Below are 18,265 nucleotides of genomic sequence, written 5' to 3' on the forward strand. Positions count from 1 at the left end.
GCTGCCTGGTGCCACGGGTCCCTGCTGTTTGGGTGCGGTGGGAGGGGTGCAGGGAAGGGTCCTGGGCCGGGGCGAGGGGGGCTGCTGAGGCTCGGCAGCGCCTCGGTGCTCCCCCAGCTCCCCCGATCGATCGGCTGCCGAGCGGGGATTGATCGGGGTTGATCGGCCCCATACATATTCCTGCTCTCTGATAGAGGGAAATCAATAGCTGGAAGAGATCCTCCTCCAGCGTGGCCTCTCCAGAGGCAGAGCCCTCCAGCACGCCGGGGCTTGCAACCCCCTCCTCGCCCCCTAAATCCCCCCGCCCTCCCCAAAGCCTTGCTCCCCCCCAAAACCAGCTGTGCCTCAGTTTCCCTACCCATAAAATGGGATTTGTGCCCGGGTTCTTCCCCTGGATGCTCCCTTTGGGGAGAAGCCCCCCCTCCAGGCACCTTTACAGGGATGAACCCAGGGTGGGGGCTTTATCCCAGCACCCCTGGGTGCCCCCAGGGCTCTGAGGACATGGGCAAAGGCTCATCGCGGGAGTGTCCCCATCCCCACGTGTCACCGCAGACACCCCACATCCTCGCTGCACCCATGGGTGCCGCTCTCTCAGCCGGGTGCTGCTCAGCAGCTGGCCCCCCAAACTTTTTCTTCTAAACACCCCCGTTTATTTTAAGCTTTCAGGCCCTTGCAGGAAACCCCAAAGCGAGAAAGGGCAGGGAAGGGCTGGGGGGGTGTTTCCGAAAGGTGCCCGCTGGGGGGGGGACATCCCTGTGCCAGGGCACTGCGAGAGGAACTGGGGACCGGGTGACACCGGGAGGGCTTGGAGACACCGGGGGGGCTTGGGGACACCACCCGTGGTGACAGGGACACCGCCAGCACCGAACCCCAGCTCCAGGGACGCCTGCGGAGGTCGGGGACCGACGCTGGGCGCTGCAGCGAGGGGGCTGCAGGGCTCCGGGCGGGGGGCACGCGGGGGTGCGCAGCCACAGCCGGCACCGGGCGTTTTTATCTCGAGCCATCTCGGGCGGGCAGGGAAGGTGCGAAGTTTCGGAGGGGTAGACATTCAGGTGTCGAGCTCCTCTTCCGGACCCTCACATCTCTTCTGCTCCCCTGCATGCAGCTTCCCTCCCACGCCCCCCCCACCCCGAGCAGCCGAGAGGACGTGGACGTGCAATGCCCCCAAGGCGTTAACCGCAGCGGGATGAGGGGGGGGCTGCACCCGCAGGGTCAGGATGAGGGTGTTCGGGGTGCGGGGCAGACGTTTGGGGCTATGAAGGGCCAGCCCCCTCCCCAGCCACGCTGCCCCAGTGCCCACTGTCCTCTGCCAGCGCTGGTGGGGAGGAAGCGGGGGGGCTTCCCGCTGTGGTCGGTGCGCGCTCGCCGTCCTCACGTCCCCAGCTCCCTCCCTCCCCGTCTCGCCTCCCTCCTTCCCTGCTGGCGTCACTCAGACGCTCTCAATGCACCCCAAAACCCACAAAGCTGTAGCCAGACACCCACCCTGGGCACCCCATTACCCCCTAGCATCTTGTTACCCCCACTTGGGGCACCCACCACTCCTGGGTACCCCATTACCCCCTAGCATCCCCTCACCCCCACTTTGGGCACCCCATCCTTTGCCCAGCACCCTGCCACCCTCTCCTTGGGCACCCTGCCACCCTCCTGCACACCCCATTTTGCCACCCTCCTGCGCACCCCGTTTTTCCCCAGCTCCAAGGGCACCGCTCCAGCCCCAGCTTGGGGGGGTAAAGTCTGGCTGTGCGAGGCTCAGGGCTCGGCTTTGTCCCCATCCCACCCACCCAGGAAACGTGCCCGGCCCCCGGGGAAGCGCTTTTCGGAGAAGCGAGGGGAAGATAAAGCACACAAAAGCAAAACGACTCTGCCGCAGCTGCCCACGGAGCTGGGGCAGGGATGGGAGAGGTGCCTGGGGGGCTGCAAAACCCCTGTCCCCTCCCCAGGGACAGCTCCATCCCGTCCTGGAGCCATCACTGGCTCATTCCAGGGCATAGAGGGACATGAGGGGAGCTGGGGACGTCCCCGCTGGGGTCCCCCCAGTCTCCGCATCCCCCAGCCCTGGAGCAGCCCAGGATGGGGCAGCCCCCAGAGCCCCCACGCTGTGGCTCAGCCCCATCCCCGCCGTCCAGCAGCGGTGGCAGGGGGAGAGGACAGTGACCCGGGGACCTTCCCCTACTTCCTGGGGGATTTTCTGCTCCTGGGAGACCAGGACGGGGCGAGGGGAGCAGCACCCCAGCCTGTGGGCCAGGTCTCTAAGAGACACCTCGCTTTTCTCCTCCTCCTCCTCTTCCTCCCCGCAGAGGTGCTGAGGCTTCACCTCGCCTCTCCTGATTTAGCAAGGGCCCCTGCGCCCCAGAGGTTTCCTGTTCACACACTCGCTCCCGGCAGCCACCGAAGCATCGCCCGAGCGTGACGCGGCGTGGCCGGGGCTCACCGCACGGCCACAGCGCCCGGCGAGCAGGTAGGGGCCCCCGCGCTGCCCTGACCCGCGGGAACATCCCCAGCACCCATCCCTGCCCCTCCTGCCCCTCCGGCAGATCTCTCCGGCTCTGGACCGTGGCTTTTTGCTGGTTTTTGGGGTGCAGCCGCAGCTCACGGGGGGAGCAGGGGCGCAGGGTTGGCGATGGGCACCGCGGTGCTGGATGCCACATACCTGTGTCAGCAAAGCTTTGCCATCCCCAGCCTGCATGGAAAATGCAAGTTTTAGGCTTGGCCGTTGCCTTGGGGTTGGTTACCCCAAACATAAGCACTTTGGGGGGGGAAATAGGGTCTGGTTTCCCTTCTGAGGACAGGGGGAGCGGGGCAGGGCTCAGAGCCGAGCCGAGGGCCCCGCCGTGCCCGCATGCTCCCAGCCCCAGCTCCGCTCCCTGCCAGACCCCCGGTTCACACCTGGCAGGTCTGCATTTGGCTTCAGCCCCCCCAAAAGCCACATTTTGCCCTGGTAATGGATTTTCTGGAGTCTGGGGTCAGCAGGTGGCGGGGTGCAGACCTGTCACAGCGCTGTCCCCAGCCGCGCCAGGGCAGCACCGCGGTGCCCAGCAGCCGGCCCCATTTACCCCTTGCTGGGCTCAGTGGAGCCATTTGGGGCACGGATTTCCCCCCAGGACACCGACACCACCCCCTCGCTGTGCCCTGGGGGGGGGCATCGCCCCCATCTGGGTCCCGGTTTGGGCACTGGGTGCTGGGGAGCACCCACGGGGAGGGGATTTGGGTGGGTGCTGCGGGGTCAGCGGCTTGGTGGTGCGGTGGCTCCCTGCTCCCTGCTCGCCGTGCCGGTGCTGGCACCAAGGTGGGGGCACCGCTGCCTGCGGGGCGGGCAGACAGGGCTGTGCCCCCCCAGCTCAGCCCTACTGGGTGCTACTGCACGGGGGAAACTGAGGCAGGGCTGCGGTGGGGCGCTGCGCGGACGGTGACAGCCAACGAGCCGAGCACCGCGTCCCCTGCCACCCCCCCCCCCCGAGGCTTTCTGCTGCCGGGGGGCCGCCGTGGAGCCGCTCCCCCCAGTTTTCCCCGTTCTCGGAAGGCAACAGCCCTGCGGCGGCCATGCGGGCAGCACCCAGCCCACGCCGCCCTCCCCGCTCGCCGAGCTAAACCGGGACGGAGAAACCCCGCAGAGCTGCTGGTGGCTGCAAGGTCCCTGCACCCCCGCAGGTCACCGGGCCTGGAGGGGGTCCCCAGCAGCCCCCCCGGCCCCCCACAGCTCCTGGATGGGTGACGGGACCCCCGTGCACGAGCCCCTCACCTCCTGCTCTGCCCCGGCACCATCGGTGCCTGCAGCCTGCGGCCGGGGCTGGCCGGTGAGGGTGCAGCAGGGCTCGGGGTCGTTCCCCGCTGGGTTCTGCTCGTGCCTTCCTCCCCAGGGGCCGAGAGCTCAGCGGACGCATTGCTGCCCGCAGAGCCCCCTCCCCGCGTCCCCTTTTTACCCTCCTGCACTTGTGGCTTCTGCAGACCCCGCGGCGAGTGCCTCCGCCTGTCCCACGGACGCAGCCGTGCTCCTGCTCCGCCATCTCGTGTCTCTGTCCCCCTGCAGGGTCACCGCGAGCATCCCCACCCTCTCCTCTGCCCACAGCCCCCCGGGACACCAGGGCAGCCGGGACCCCCGCAGGACTGCCCCCCCCCCCCCCCCCACAGTGTGGGTGCTCTACGCCAAAGACATCCCCATCGGCAGCACCGAGGAGGAGGAGGAGGAGATGAGAGCCGAGGCCGAAGGGCTGCACAAAACCCCAGAGCAAACGCCGGAGCCGATGAAGGAGCCGGTGCTGGCGGGGGCTCGGCCGCCCCCCGCGGTGCCCGAGGGGCTGCGGCTGCACCCGGGCAGCCTCTGCCCCCTCCTAGTGCCCCAGCCCTGCCCCTGTGGCACCCGCTGCCCCCCGTTCCTGCTGGCCCCGCACCCTGCACCACCCCTCGCCCCGCTGGGTGACACGCGGGCCCTGGTGTCACCTCCGCGGGGTGGCACGGGCTGCGGTGCCCTCCTGCAGCTGCCGCCCCCCCTGGGGACGCACGGCACCGTCCCGGCCCCACGCAGGCAGCGGGTGCCTGAGCTGCAGAAGGCACCGGTGGCTTTTCTGCCTCTCCCCACAGCGGGCGGGTGCCCGCCACCCCAAAAAGCCCCCGCCTGCCCGGCCGAGCCACCCGCCCGTGCCACACTGGGGCCGCGGGGGAAGCAGGACGGCAGGAACAAGTACGAGTGCCGCGTCTGCAGCAAGCGCTTCAGGCAGCTCTCCAACCTCAAGGTATCGGGGGGAGGGGGCCCCGCTCCTCATCCCCAGGCCAGCAGCACATCCCTCCTCCCTCCTTCGGGCTTTGGGGACAAGGCACAGCAGGGGATCACCCCAGCAGGTTGGGCTCCTCGCTCTGTGCCTCAGTTTCCCCCCATCGGCACGAAGCACTGGGATTTCCAGCCGTACCCCGGGGGCTGCTCCCATGGGGGGGGGGGGGGGAATGTCTGGAGCCCAGGGTCCCCTGGGTGCTCCATTCCCCCCCCAGCGCCCTGCCTCCCCCCCAGGTCCACCTGCGGGTGCACAGCGGCGAGCGGCCCTTCCAGTGCGCGCTGTGCACCAAGCGCTTCACGCAGCTGGCCCACCTGCAGAAGCACCGCCTGGTGCACACCGGCGAGAAGCCGCACCAGTGCCCGGTGGGTGCACGAGGAGGGCTTTGGGAGACACGAAGCGGGGACGCAGCACCCCTCGAGCCCCCCCCATCCTGTCTCCCCGCAGATGTGCTGCAAGCGCTTCCGCAGCAGCAGCAACCTGAAGACGCACCAGCGGCTGCACGCGGGCCAGGACCCCACCCAGTGCCGCCTCTGCCCCGGCCGCTTCTCCCCACGCGTCCATCTCCAGCTCTGCCGGTGCCCGTGCGAGTGCTGGCACCTGCCCCGTGCCCCCCCCGGACCCCCGGAGCCTCCTCGTGCAAACCCTGGGATGCTGCAGCCTGGGCATGGGGTGGCTGCAACGGGAGGAAGAGGAGGAGGAGGAGAAGGAGGAAGGGCAGAGCTGCCCTGCGGCACTGCTGCGGGGCTGGGTGCTGGGGGAGGGGGGGACGGGGGTGCCCGGGTGGGCAGGGGCGCACGTGGGGTGCCCTGTGCCTGCCTGGCCCCGCTTTGGTGGCCCCTGGAGGCAGCCGCGTGCCCCGTTGTGGCTGGTCTGAGCTGAGGCCGTGCCTTTGTGCCGCAAACGCCCCTTTCCATGGAAAAAGGTTTAATTTCTGTTTTCTAATTCCTGTTCATGTTTTAATTTCTCAGCCCCCTCCATCGCCGGCACACCCCCAGCTCCGTGGTGCCTGTGGGGACGTGGCCCTGCCCACCCTCACCCGCTGCGGGGCTGGGGACATTATTATGGCATCATTCCCGTGTTTTTGTTCAGTAAAAACTCCTGCCGTTGGATCTGGCCTGCTGGTCCCTGGGGCCTTGTTTGCTCTCCAAATAACCGGGCTGAGCTCCCGCGGTGCCGCGGCCCCAGCCTGGGTGCGCCAACCTTTGGTCCCGGCACCCTCCTGTGCCGGAGACCCCATCCCCGGGCTGGACCCCGCGCTGGGGCTTTGCTCCGGGGCTTTCACAACCCCAGCCCGTGGCTGCAGCGGGGACGGACAGGGCAGAGTCCGGCTGGCATCGGTGAAGGTGGGTGGAGAACGGCAGAGCCACGAGCCCCCAGGGCCCATCGGGACCCTGAAACTCCTGGCCGAGGTGCGGTGGGACCGGGGTGCCCCAGGCTCCCCACTGGAGCCGCGTCGTGGCTGCGTGCACCGAGCTGGCGGTGGCCGAGCGGCTCCCCGGGCGGTGGCCGGGAGCAGTGGCCTGGGGCGAGGCTGGCACGGCTCGGCAGGGCACCCGCGGGTGCTGGGGCGGAGCGGGAGGGGCAGGGCGAGGATCCAGGGCGGGTGCTGGCTCTGCCAGTGCCCTGAGCCCTTCCAGGAAAGGGCCCCGCGCCCGCGCCCTGGGCCAGGTCTCCTGCGGTGGCCCAGGGCCACCGTGACCACTGCTGTGTCCCCAAGCCAGCGCTCAGCCCCTGGGGCCCTGCGGGACGTGCGAGGCCGGTGTGGCACGGGGACGGTGGCCTGGCTTGGTGGCAGCAGTGGGACAGCCACGGTGGCCGTGCAGCCTGCCCTGGCCCTCTGCATGCTGTGGGCAGGCACGGTGCGGAGCGAGGTGCCCCTGGCCAGGGCTGGCAACTAATTCAGCTGTGGTGGTGGCCACGGGCCCCCTCCAGCGCCTCGGCACAGCGTTGGGACCCCAGAGGTGGCACTGAAAGGATCCCGGTGGTCAGAGGCGGCCAGCGGGCGGGAGCCACGGGAGCCACGGAGCCCCCACGGAGGCGGCAGGGGAAGGGTCGGCGGGGCAGGGGGTCCGGGGGGGGCCCCGCCAACCCGGGCGGGCCGGTCTCCCCGCCGGCGCTGCTGAGTCGCAGGAAGGAGAGGAGCAGGGTGCTGGGGAACCAGCCCGACCGGCTCCCCGGCTGTCAGCACCTGAGGAATGCCAAACCTCCGCTCGCCAGGGCTGGGTGCTCGGCGAGGGCTGGGTGCTCGCCGGGTGACTCTGCCGGTCCGCCCAGCCGCGGCGTGCCGGTGCAGGGAGCAGCACCCCGAGCCCCGCACGGCGCCCTCGGCACGGCCAGCCCGGCGCCCACCAGGACCCTCGGCCAGCAGGTACGTGGGGGTGCGGGTTTGGGGCCCGTGGGTGCTGCCGGGGCGCGTGGCGGTGGTGGGAAGGGCGGCGGTGCCGTGCCAGGAGCGGGAAGGCACCTGCTGCCAGCGGCACCGCGGCCGGAGCCGTGCCCCGGTGTGGCGGCGCTGTGCTGGGGCTCCCAGCTGAGCCAGCATCGCTGGGGATGGGGATGGGGGCTGAACCCCTCTCAGCTCCAACCTCTTCAAGGGTTTAGCCCCGCTCCCACATCAGAGTGTGTCACCGGACCCACTGGGGACAAACCGGGGCTCACCCACCTCCGGTGGCCCCGTGGCTGGGGGTCACGGGGGCCCGGCCGCCCCCATCCCCTCCTCTCCGCAGGGCTCGTGGCTGGGGGCTGCCCGCGACACCTCCGCACCGGGCAGCAGGGGAAATGGAAATCGCCCTGCCCTAATTATTAACCCCAATCTGAGCAGCAGCCGCCCAAACCAAAGTCCTGATTTTCCTGAAGGTGGCAGGTCCGCGCTCACCCACAGCCTTCGGGTGCATCCGGCGTGTCCGCGGGCCCCGCTTTCTCTGTGGCCACTGGCTCAAAGCTGGCCGCAGGTCGCTGCCACCCGGCAGCCGCTGCCCTCACCTTTTGCCTTTTAAATTGGGTGCTCAGAGCCCCAGCCTGGCTGCTCCGAGACCCTGCAGAGTGCCAGGAGCTGACAAATGAGCCGAGCGCCTTCACCTGGGTGGGACGGGGTGATTAATTGGCCGTGCCAGGTGCCCGTTGCGACAATACGGCTCGGTTTCGCCGCAGCGTGTCCCGGCGTGCACAATGGCCCGGCTGGGTGGCCGCATCCTGCACCTGCCTCCATCCAGGGTGCTGGTGCCAGGCAGGGGAGCCCGGTGCTGGCTCACCCCCAGCACCGCTGGCACCCCGGGTGTCGCTGGGTGCCGGATCCTGCTACGGGCGCGGGGTGCGGAGGGCTGGGAGACGCTGACCTGGAGATCTTTGGAAATCCAGCTCGGGGCAAGAGTCAGCCGTGGTGCTGAGTCAGAGCCTCCCAGCACCCCGGTGTCCCCATCCCTGTGCCACCTGGGGCCATGGGCACGGCGGGGACGGCTGAGCACCGCCGGCGAGTGCTTGAGAAACCGGGGCTGAAGCAAGCTGGGGATGAAATCAGGAGCCAGGCGGCGCGGTGACGCCGGCTTCACGGGGAAGGTGGCACAGCAAAGAGGGGTCCGTGTCCTTGTGTCCCCGTGTTCCCCCCCTTGTCACAGCCAGGATCAGGAGCGTCCCCAGCCCCGGGGTCCCAGGGTGACCCTGTGGTCATGGCGCTGGGGCTCCCTTCCAGCCTAAAGCCACCCGTGGTCCCCAGCACGCCTCCACCGGTCCCTTTTCCACCTGGGACTTGCAGTGGCCCTGCGGGTCCAGCTGCGGCCCTGCGGGTCCGCATCCAGCTGTGGCTTTGCTGGTGCAGGTGCGTGACCCTGCCTGGGCTCATCCCAGCCTCCAGCCGTGCTCGCTGTCCCAGACGAGGGCTCCTCGCCTCCTGGAAAATGACACCAACCCTTCCTATCTCTACTGGAAAGACCTGCCGGGCCGGGGCGCGCGAGACGCGGAGGGCGCGTGGCGGGCAGGCAGGAGGGGCGGGCAGCTGCCTGCGCCCAGCACTCCCCTGCCTGGCCCCGGCACCCCCAAAATGTCCTGGTGAAGGCCAGCCTGGAGGCAGTAGGGCTTGGAAACATCCAGGCCCGGGCAGTGTAGGATGAGGCTATCCCCATGGTCGGGAACCCCCAGTGCTGACCCCAAGGATGGGGGACTCCTCCCCAAGGAAATCTCAGGTCCCGGCCTGGAAAAATCAGCCCGGGGAAGTTTTCCCCCATCCCCAGCCAGGAAAGCCCCAAATTTGGCCTCTCCCTGGGCTGTGCCCAAGCCCCTGATCCTCCTGCAGCCCCCGCAGCCTCACGGGGCTGGTGACACGGCGCAGCTCGTAACTGGGAGATGCCGAAATGCTGCCACGCTTCCGGCTCACTCACACGCAGCTGCCTCGTCAGCTGCTTTCCATATCCCAAACACAGCAATAAAACCCTTCTGGGGCGGTCACACAGCCTCGGCACGGCGTCGCCTCCGCCGACCTCCCCACAAGCCGGGGCCCCGGGGTGCCCGTGACCTCCCCGGCGTGCACCAGGGGCCGGGGGGTGATGCCCGGTGCAGGAGCTGGGTGCTGGGTGCCCACTCTGCTCAGGGTGCAAGCGGTGGGTAATTAGCACAGCTCGTTTTCTCGTGCCAATGAGGCTGCAGAGGCAGCTGGAGCGATCCCACCTTTGCCCCGATGCAGGGAGGGTGCTGCCCAGGTCCCCACCTCCTCCTGCAAAACCCCATGGGTGCAGCGGCTGCGGCACAGCCCTGGCGAAGCCTTTTCACCCCGCGGAGCTGCCTCCCTGTTATTTTTTGGGCTTGTTTGTTTGCTGTGCTTGCTGACTCGGCGCAGCCCTGCGCCCTCCTGACTCATCCCGCAGCTCGGGGCACGGCCCGGCCTGGGGCATGGCCCGGGCTGGCCGCATCCTGCCTCGGTGGCACGGCGCTGCTCCCCGTGTGCTGGCCGCAGGAGCGCTGGGACGTGCAGGCAGAGGGGGTGGTGGTGTCCCACACGTCCTGCGTGTGCCAGGAGGGTGTGAGCGTCCCAAGGGATGCTTGAGATGCATTTGGGATCCCCAAAGCCACCTCCTGTATGCATGGGATCCCCCCTTAAAACATCCTAAAAGGACCACAGGGATGTATAGGGCGGTTTAGGGTCTAGAGGGGTGGGCACAAGGTTGGATCCCAGAGGGTTTCAGCTCGGGTGCCCCACAGTCCGATTTCTGGTGCCTCTCCCCGCAGCACCGACAGCCCCAGCACCGCAGCGGGGGCCCAGGCGAGGTGGCGGGGGCCGCAGCCCCCCCGGCATGGATTCACCGCTCCGGCACAGCAAGGCGAGGGGCCTCGTCTCCAGCACCGAGCTGAGCATGAAGCAACCGCCGCCGGGACCCGAGGGCCGGTCCCGCTTCCAGAAGGTCTCGCTGGTGTCGCGACGGCTGGAGCAGGCGACGGCCGGGGGGGCCCGCGACGGCAGCCCCTCCCGTGTCTCCCTGCTGCTGCAGGCCTGGGAGCGGGAGATCGTGGAGAAGACGTCGGCCGGGCCGGCCCCCGTGGCGCACCGGGGATGCTCGTCCTCCGTCAGCATCCTCAAGGACTTCACCGCGCACGGCCCCGTCTTCTCGCAGGTCTACTCGCCCGCTCAGAAACCCCGGCAGAAGGACGAGAAGGGGGGGGATGACAACGGCACGGCACCGGCGGCTGCGCCCCGGGACATCCCCGTGCACCGGGAGAGCTACATGCACGGCGCCCTCCTCCCCGCCGGCCCCGCGGCCGCCGCAGCCCCCTGCCACCGCTCGCCCCGTGACGGCTCCGGCGCGACCGAGCCCAGGCCCAGGCACGTCACGGTGCTGCGGGCGGGCAAGGAGGGAGCCGGCCCCAAGCCGGGGGGCGCAGAGGGGAGGAGAGCCCAAAACGGGCTGCACAAGGCTGCCGGCACCACCACGTCCCCGTCGCAGAGGGAGAGCTGCGAGCAGGATGGTGGTGGCTCCGCTGAGGTCGCGGCACGCACGGGAAGCTCGCCGGGCGCCTCGGGTGCTGGGGGAGCCCCCGGGGAGAAATGTTCGAGGCAAGCTGAAGCCGTGACGGTGAACGCGGCATCAAGAGATGGCGACAGGCCCCAGGACCCACAAACCAGTAAAACCAGTGCCCAGCATCCCCCAGAGGATGTCGGCAGCCAGGCAGATCAGGCTGGTGTGGGAGAGGGAGGCACGGCAGATGGGGACGGCACTGGTTTGGCCACGCCGCCCAGGACAGAGAGCTCTGGGGGAGCTGATGGCACCCCCGAAAACCTCTCCTTGGAGGTGAGCAATGGTCCTGAGCCCTTACCTGAAGCACGAGCATCTCCAAAGGGTGCAGAAGTTGAGAAGGAGGAGGGTGAAATGTCGGGGGACCCCCAAAGCATGGTCCAAGGGCCTGAGAGCATCCCTGAGCCCCCCACGGAGACCATCCCAGAGCCCCCCACGGAGACCATCCCAGAACCCCAACCTGAGAACATCCCAGAGCCCCCCACGGAGAGCATCCCGGAGCCCGAGCCTGAGAGCACCCCAGAGCCCCAATCTGAGAGCACCCCAGAGCCCCCGCAGAACCCCCCAGCCCCTTCCCCACTGCCTGAGAGCCCCCCGGACATGGCGGAGGAGGACCCCGAGCTGGTGGTGGACATGGAGATCTTCGTGGACACGCTGCGCAACATGGAGCCCTCGGAGATGCGGAAGGCGCCCAAGGCCCCGCGCCAGCCCCGGCCCTCGGCGCTGGGTCGCTGCGCGGCGCTGCCGCCCATCCACGAGGACCGAGTGGCCCCGCGCGCCCCCGTCTCGCTGCCGGACGCCCTGCGGGAGCTGCTGGCGCGGGGCGGCGGGGGGCGGCGGGCAGAGCCCCCCCCGGAGAGCAGCAGGAGCCTCGAGGAGGAGGAGGAGGAGGAGATCGAGAACCCCTACCTGAGCCCCGGAGAGAGGGCGTCGCGGGGGCCCCGCCGTGGCACCAGCAACGGGGAGCCGGACGCGCTCCTGGGGGGGCCGAGGCTGGAGGGAGAGAAGGAGAGAAGCAAAGGGGCGCAGGGCAGGGCGGCGGGCGAGCGGAGCGTGCTCTTCCGAGGGAACGTCCTCAAGGGCATGGCGCTGCTCTCCGACTTCCTGGAGCACCGGGCGGCCGCGGCGGACGAGGCCAAGCCCTACTCGCGCCTGGACAACAGCGTGCTCTACAGCCGCTTCGTCGCCCCCGCCGCCGCCCCACTCTGCAGGGACCGGCGGGACCAGAGCTCGCCCCCCGGCGGGGTCCCCGGTCGGACGGGCACCAGCGAGCACCCCGGCACTGAGGCGGTTGAGCTGGAAGCCCCGAGCCTTGGCCACGTCCCACCTGTCACCGAAGAGCCAGAGAGCACCATGGCCCCGTGCCCCGCTGATGTCCCGGTGAGTGATGCCCATCGCACGGCCCCTGGGGATGCCCTGCCCTGCCTGGCACATGGGAGGTGGTGGGGTCTGGCTCGGTGTCACGTCTGAATCCCCCCAAGCAGCTTCTCCGGCTTCCAGTCTATGGCTGGTGCTTCCCAGAGGAGCGGCTGGGTTGGGAAAGGTCCCAGTGTGAGGGGAGGGTACCGGGATGGGAAGGTAATGGGGTGAGAGGGTACTGGGATGGGTGACGGGAGGGTGCTGGGATGGGAAGGTACCGGTACTGGTGATGGGAGGGTACCAGGCCGGGTGATGGAGGGCAGGGGCCGGGCGGAGAGGCCGGTCCTGGAGGTGCAGGAATGTCGAGGTGTGGCTGCTCGGGGCGGTGGGAGGGATCCGCAGGCTGCAGACGTGAGGCCGCAGCTGCTGCTTCCTCGGGCTGCGGCGATGGCTGGTGTGGGCGACATCGCCCCGCGCTCCTCACGCGCCGGTGTCCTCGGGTGTTCGCAGCAGGAGGACAAGGAGGGCTTCGAGAAGATCAACACGAGACCCGGCAAGGTACGGGGTGTGTGGCCGGGGCCGGGCTGGCCGTCCCGGTGCCGCGGTGCCGTAGCACCTCTGCTGTCACCCCTCCCAGATCGTCCTCTTCTCCGAGGCCGGCTTCGCGGGACACAGGCGGGAGATCTGGGGCGACGTCCCCGACGCCACGTCCTGGGAGCTCTCGCACACCATCTCCATCAGGGTCATCCGCGGCGGGTAGGGGCCGGTGGCGGCGCGGGGACGTGACACAGGGTGGCACTGGCGCGGGGACGCGGAGGGAGAGCTCGGCCGGGGCCGGCACTGCCCGTGGCCGGGGTGGAGGCCACCAGGTAACCGCCCAGGGTTCATCAGTGGCCGTCCTGCTGCTGCTAACGACCGTGGCCACGAGCCAGCATCGCGGCGGCACGATGTCCCCACCCCGCTGTGCTGCCGGAGGCTCCTGGTGGCCGGGCCGGCGGCATCCCGCACCCTGCCATTACCCAGGGCCGGGCGCGCAGCGGTAACCAAATGAACGGGGGCGTGGGGGGATTTTCCCCCTGGTGCTCCCGCCCCGCTGGCAGGTGGGTGATGTACGAGAAGCCGCGGTTCCACGGGCGCAAGTGCGTGCTGGCAGAGGGGGACGTGGAGATCGACAACCCCTGGACGGCCTACGGGCAGAGCAAGGAGCCCCGCGGCAGCCGCCCCTTCCGCATCGGCTCCTTCAAGAGGGTGGTGCGGGTGAGCGCACGGCCCCTTCCCTCGGCACCCAGAAAATGGGGGGCACTGGGGGTCCCCCTCACGCTGCTCCCCCCCCCCCCCGGCAGGACTACCGCACCCCCGAGATCAGCCTGTTTGCGGAGGAGAACGGCGAGGGCGCCAGGCTGAATTTCACCGACTCGGCCGAGGACACGCGCGTGGGCGGCCAGGCGCTCGCCGCCTCCTCCATCATCGTCCACTCGGGGCTGTGAGCGGGGTGCACTGGGCTCGGGGCGCTGCCACCCCAGGGTGCTGCCACCCCAGGGCGCTAGCGGCCGCCCTCGAGCGTTTGGGTGTTTCTTCCCCAGGTGGCTGGTTTACTCCAAGCCTTTCTTCGACGATGACCCCTACGTCTTGGAGCCGGGCGGGTACCCCAACTTAAAGGCGTGGGGAGCGAAGGATCCGTCCATCTGCTCCATGCACCCCATCAGGCTGGTGAGCGCTGCCTGCCGCGGGGCCGCATCCCGAGCGCGTCCCCTTGCTGCTGCCTTCTCACCGGGGCTCCTCTCCTTCCAGGGCTGCCCCGTCGTGGAGCGGCCCGGCGAGCCGCAGGTGCTGATCTACGAGGACGCGGGCTTCCAGGGCCACAGCTTTGCTGTCAACCGAGATATCTACGACCTGAAGAACCTGCCCGGGCTGGCGCTGCCCACCCTGGGCTCCCTGCGCGTCCTGGGCGGCTGGTGAGCGGCGTGGGCAGGCAGAGCTGGAAGGGGACGGAGCTTCCCGGGGCTGTGGGATGATCGGGAGTAGCATCTCCATGGCAGGGAGGGTGGCACTGGAGCAGTGTCCGCGTGTCCCGACACGTGCTGGAGATGGGGGGACCTCACTGCCCGCGTGTCTGCACGCAGCTGGGTCGGCTACGAGAAGGAGGGCTTCCGAGGCCACCAGTACCTGCTGGAGGAAGGGGAGTACCACGACTGGAGGCAGTGGGGCGGCTACAACAAGGAGCTGGTGTCCTTACGGCTCATACGGACGGTGAGGGCACCGCGTGGGGATGGAGCCACCCGCCCTGTCCTGTCCTCATCCCCCCGCTGGGCACGGCCTGAGAGCCCCCAGACTCATCGCACACAGAGGTCTGGGTGCAGAGAGCTGCTCCCACCGGCCCCTAACACCACGCGGGACGTGGTGCGGAGAGCACCCAGCCTACGGCCCCTTCCCCACGACAAACCAAGGACTTGGGGGTTCCTCTGTCCCCGCAGGACTTCTCCGACCCGGCGCTGGTGCTCTTCGAGGCCATGGACTTCGAGGAGGGCCCCAGCGTGGAGCTGAGCGAGGCGCTCCCCGACACGCAGCTGGCCGGCTACGGCACCGTCACGCAGTCCATCCACGTGCTGAGCGGCGTGTGAGTGTGGGCACGGGGGACCAGGGGGACAGAGGGGACAAAGGGGCCGAGCCTGAGCCAGCACCCGCGTCCCCCCGGCAGGTGGGTGGCCTACGAGGGCCCCAACTTTTCAGGCGAGCAGTACATCCTGGAGAAGGGGGTGTACCGCAACTGCGAGGACTGGGGCGCTGCCGACAGCCGCATCGCCTCGGCGCAGCCCATCCTGCAGGTGAGAGCACCCAGACACCCCCCCATGCACCCATGGGTGACCCTGGGTGGGCAAGGCACCAGCCAACCCCGCTCTGTTTGCTTCCAGGTTGGGGAGCACAACCTGCACTTCGTCTCCAAGGTACGGGGTGGTGCACGGGGAGGGGGACACGTCCCTCGTTGCGATGCCATCCTTTGCGGGATCGCCCCCGTCACCGAGCCCCTTTGTGCCCCCTCCCCAGATCCTGCTCTTCTCAGAGCCCGACTTCCTGGGGGAGCACCTCGCCTTCGAGGATGAGCAGGGCGCCCTGCCCGATGGCTTCGTGCCCCGCTCCTGCAGGGTCCGCGGGGGCAGGTAGGACACCTTTGGGCTCGCTGCCTCCGGATGGGGACTGGGACAAAGAGGAAACCCCAACACCCACGGGTGTTAGGGAGAACGGGTGTTAGGGAGAACCAGGCATGGGGCTGGCAGCCATGGGGACACCCATGGGGGCTCGCTGGGAGGGCAGGGGACACCCACCCAGCACGGTGGCCACATCAGCCCGGGCACGCTCCTCTCTGCCAGCTGGATCCTGTTCGACGGCCAGGACTTCTCCGGGGAGCAGCACGTGCTGTCCGAGGGCGAGTACCCGACGCTGGGCGCCATGGGCTGCCTGTCCTCGGCCACCATCCGGTCCCTAAAGAAGGTCCCGGTGGTGAGTGTCGGTCCTCTGGTCTGAATTTTTGGGTAGACCTGTGTGGTACCAGGAGCTGGACTCAACGATCCTTCGTGGGTCCCTTCCAACTCGGGATATTCTATGATTCCACGATTCTCCCTTTGCTGGGGCAGAAACCCCCAGGAACCTCCTCCTTCCCCTCCCGTGGCTACCCCAGTGCTGGCTCTCCAGCCTCGGATCCCTCCTGCACCCACGGGTGCTCGCTCCCCCTCCTTGCCCCCCTCTCCCCTCACCTCCTGCCCCATCCCGCAGTTTTTCTCGGAGCCCTCCATCTTCCTGCACGGGCTGGAGTGTTTCGAGGGGAAGGAGATCGAGCTGAACAGCGAAGTGCGGAGCCTCCAGGCGGAGGGCTTCAACAACCACGTGCTGTCGGTGCGCGTCAAGGGCGGGATGTAAGTGAGCCCCGGCCCCGCTCTCCCCTGCCCCGCATGGGGGGGCTCTGCGGGTGCCCGGGCTGACCACGCTTTTCCCATCCCCGCAGCTGGGTGCTGTGTGAACACGGCGACTTCCGAGGCCGCCAGTGGCTGCTGGACTGCACCGAAATCACCAACTGGCTGACGTACAGCGGGCTGCAGCACGTGGGGTCCCTCTACCCCATCCGCCAGGTGAGCGCGGGGTGCCGGCACCCAGGGAGCCCCAAAAGCAGCCCCGGGGGGCAGGCGGCTCGCAAGGAGCTTGAGTCACCACCCCTGACGCAAGGGGCCCGGAGGAGGCAGCGGGGCACGACCTTGGGGAGCAGCACCCCGCCGACGGCGCTCGCCCATGAAAGGTGCCGCCAGCCCGTCGTCGGCACCCGGCTCCCTGCCCTGGGAGCGGCCGCCGTCGTGGCGAAACGCTCCCCGGGGACAAACGCCTTGCACAACGTCCCGGCGTCGTGCCGGGGATTGCCGTGCCCAAAACAGCTGCGAGAGACAAGCCAGGGCCACATCCGTCACCCCAGCACCGCGGGGACACGGCGCAGCGCGGGTTTTGGGTGCCGTGGGGACCCCGGTGTGCAGAGCCCGAGCAAAACGGGCTTCTCTCCTCGCAGAGACGGGTCTATTTCCGCATCAGGAGCAAGGAGCTGGAGCTCTACCTGTCCGTCCCCGACGACGTGGAGGACATGAAAGCGGGGCGCGTGGTGGTCTCCAGCCTGAGCGAGCAGAGCAGCTCCGTCTGGTACTACGAGGACGGGCTGCTCAAAAACCAGGTCAGGGCTCATTGCGTGACAGCCGCGACTCGGAGCCGGAGGGGACCTGGGTGACGCACCCCAGAGTGATCTTTTAGGGCTTACAGCAGCTTTTTCCTAGGCTAACCTCAGCCCCGACACCAAAGACACGTTGATTCTCTCTTCCCCTGGAGACATGAAGGCATTTCTGCCCCACCTGAGGGCTGTTATCACCCCAGTCATCCCCACCCCTCGCTTGCTTTCCTGCCTTTCGCGTGTCCCACCCCAGCCCCAGCTGCGTTTGACAGGGAACCCTCCAGGCTCGAAGGCCCTGAGCCTCATGGGGTGGAGGGGACGGGGCTGACGTGGCCGCCGCTGCTCCCCGCAGGTTGCCCCCAACATGAGCCTGCAGGTCATCGGGCCGGCTGGGAAGGGCTCCAAGGCCGTGCTCTGGTCCGAGACACGGATGCCGCGTCAGACCTGGAGCATCGACGCCCGGGGACGGATCCGCAGCCAGATGTTCGAGGACATGATCCTCGATATAAAGGGTGAGGCCGTGGTGCCGGCACAGGGGCTGCTGTCGCTGGGACCCCGTGGAAATGGGGCACCAACCTGCTCTGCCCTCCCCAACCCTCCCCTCTCCGCAGGCGGCCGATCGTACGACCGGGACCACGCCATCATTTGGGACGCGGCTGAGGAGCGACCCACGCAGATCTGGGACGTGCAGGTGCTATGAGGGGGCAGCGTGGCCCTAGCGCCGAGTAAGTGCCACGGGGCAGGACGAGCACACCGTCAGCCTCCCTGCCAGCGTCCCTGCAGCGGTAGGGGGCTGCCCCTGCCCCGCCGGACACCCCTCGGCCCCGGCTGCTGCTGTGAAGGATGCCCGCGACCACCTCCATCGCCGAGGGGCCGACCCCACGGCCCTCCTGGGAGCCCCGCAGGACACGCTGCCGACCCCGTGGGACGCTCTGGAGGGTGGCACAGCTGAGCCCCTTCCCCTCCCCAGTCCCCTCTGAACTGTATTTATGTACGTGTGTAAGATACAGCCCCTCGCACGGGGCCAGCCCCGCCTGGGTTTGGTTTCCTTGTCCTGGTGTTGGCCACTGCCCGGCTCCCCCCACGCCAGGGAGCTGCTCCCTCGCCCCCATCCGTGCAGTGTGGGCCCAATCCTGCTCCCCGGGCGGGAGCTCAGTGCCCTCTAGTGACCAAGGGCCACAAGCAGCACCCAGCTCCGGGTTTGGAGAAGCGAGGTGCGTAACTGCACCCCCCGAGACAGCACCATGTCCGGTTCGGGATGCTGCTAAGGAGAGGGGGCTCTGGATCCCTTTCCTCCACCATTTCTGTAGGGGTGCAGCAGGATGAGGACCCCAAGCGCTGGGAGGTGCCCTGGGGATGTGTCCTGGTATCGCTGGACAGGGCTGGGCTGTGCCAGCACGGCGCTCAGCAGGAAGACGTGGCTCTGCACAGGCACA

The 18,265-nt window shown here is 69.0% G+C and overlaps 2 protein-coding genes across 3 annotated transcripts; both read left to right on the forward strand.

Annotated features, from left to right (window-relative positions):
- Positions 1-1,861: 1,861 nt before the first annotated feature.
- Positions 1,862-5,650, forward strand: ZNF683 (zinc finger protein 683). Its single transcript, XM_083809705.1, has 4 exons — positions 1,862-2,458; positions 4,028-4,730; positions 5,003-5,131; positions 5,214-5,650. The coding sequence occupies exons 2-4, from the start codon at positions 4,188-4,190 to the stop codon at positions 5,646-5,648; spliced, it is 1,107 nt and encodes a 368-aa protein (XP_083665831.1). The 5' UTR covers positions 1,862-2,458; positions 4,028-4,187; the 3' UTR covers positions 5,649-5,650.
- A 1,355-nt stretch (positions 5,651-7,005) lies between these two features.
- Positions 7,006-17,862, forward strand: CRYBG2 (crystallin beta-gamma domain containing 2). 2 transcript variants are annotated; one of them, XM_083809690.1, is made up of 19 exons: positions 7,006-7,137; positions 9,987-12,148; positions 12,638-12,685; positions 12,765-12,883; positions 13,228-13,384; positions 13,471-13,610; positions 13,711-13,837; positions 13,919-14,082; positions 14,251-14,377; positions 14,602-14,744; positions 14,826-14,952; positions 15,040-15,072; positions 15,173-15,285; positions 15,496-15,625; positions 15,899-16,038; positions 16,128-16,251; positions 16,677-16,835; positions 17,182-17,341; positions 17,441-17,862. In XM_083809690.1, the coding sequence occupies exons 2-19, from the start codon at positions 10,052-10,054 to the stop codon at positions 17,527-17,529; spliced, it is 4,197 nt and encodes a 1,398-aa protein (XP_083665816.1). In that variant the 5' UTR covers positions 7,006-7,137; positions 9,987-10,051; the 3' UTR covers positions 17,530-17,862. The 2 variants fall into 2 exon arrangements, with proteins under 2 accessions (XP_083665816.1, XP_083665817.1); XM_083809691.1 differs by having other exon boundaries at positions 12,641-12,685.
- The last annotated feature ends 403 nt before the right edge of the window (positions 17,863-18,265 follow it).

The sequence above is a fragment of the Anser anser genome (genome assembly GCF_964211835.1).
Source record: "Anser anser genome assembly, chromosome: 24".
Lineage (NCBI taxonomy): Eukaryota > Metazoa > Chordata > Aves > Anseriformes > Anatidae > Anser > Anser anser.

Bases quoted from the DNA above. Each gene is read 5' to 3' on its own strand.
- ZNF683 (XM_083809705.1), top strand. From the start codon at position 4,188: ATGAGAGCCGAGGCCGAAGGGCTGCACAAAACCCCAGAGCAAACGCCG. The intron at 4,731-5,002 runs GTATCGGGGGGA...CCTCCCCCCCAG, and splicing joins GGCAGCTCTCCAACCTCAAG to GTCCACCTGCGGGTGCACAG. The intron at 5,132-5,213 runs GTGGGTGCACGA...GTCTCCCCGCAG, and splicing joins AGAAGCCGCACCAGTGCCCG to ATGTGCTGCAAGCGCTTCCG.
- CRYBG2 (XM_083809690.1), top strand. From the start codon at position 10,052: ATGGATTCACCGCTCCGGCACAGCAAGGCGAGGGGCCTCGTCTCCAGC. The intron at 14,745-14,825 runs GTGAGTGTGGGC...TCCCCCCGGCAG, and splicing joins ATCCACGTGCTGAGCGGCGT to GTGGGTGGCCTACGAGGGCC. The intron at 15,286-15,495 runs GTAGGACACCTT...CCTCTCTGCCAG, and splicing joins TGCAGGGTCCGCGGGGGCAG to CTGGATCCTGTTCGACGGCC.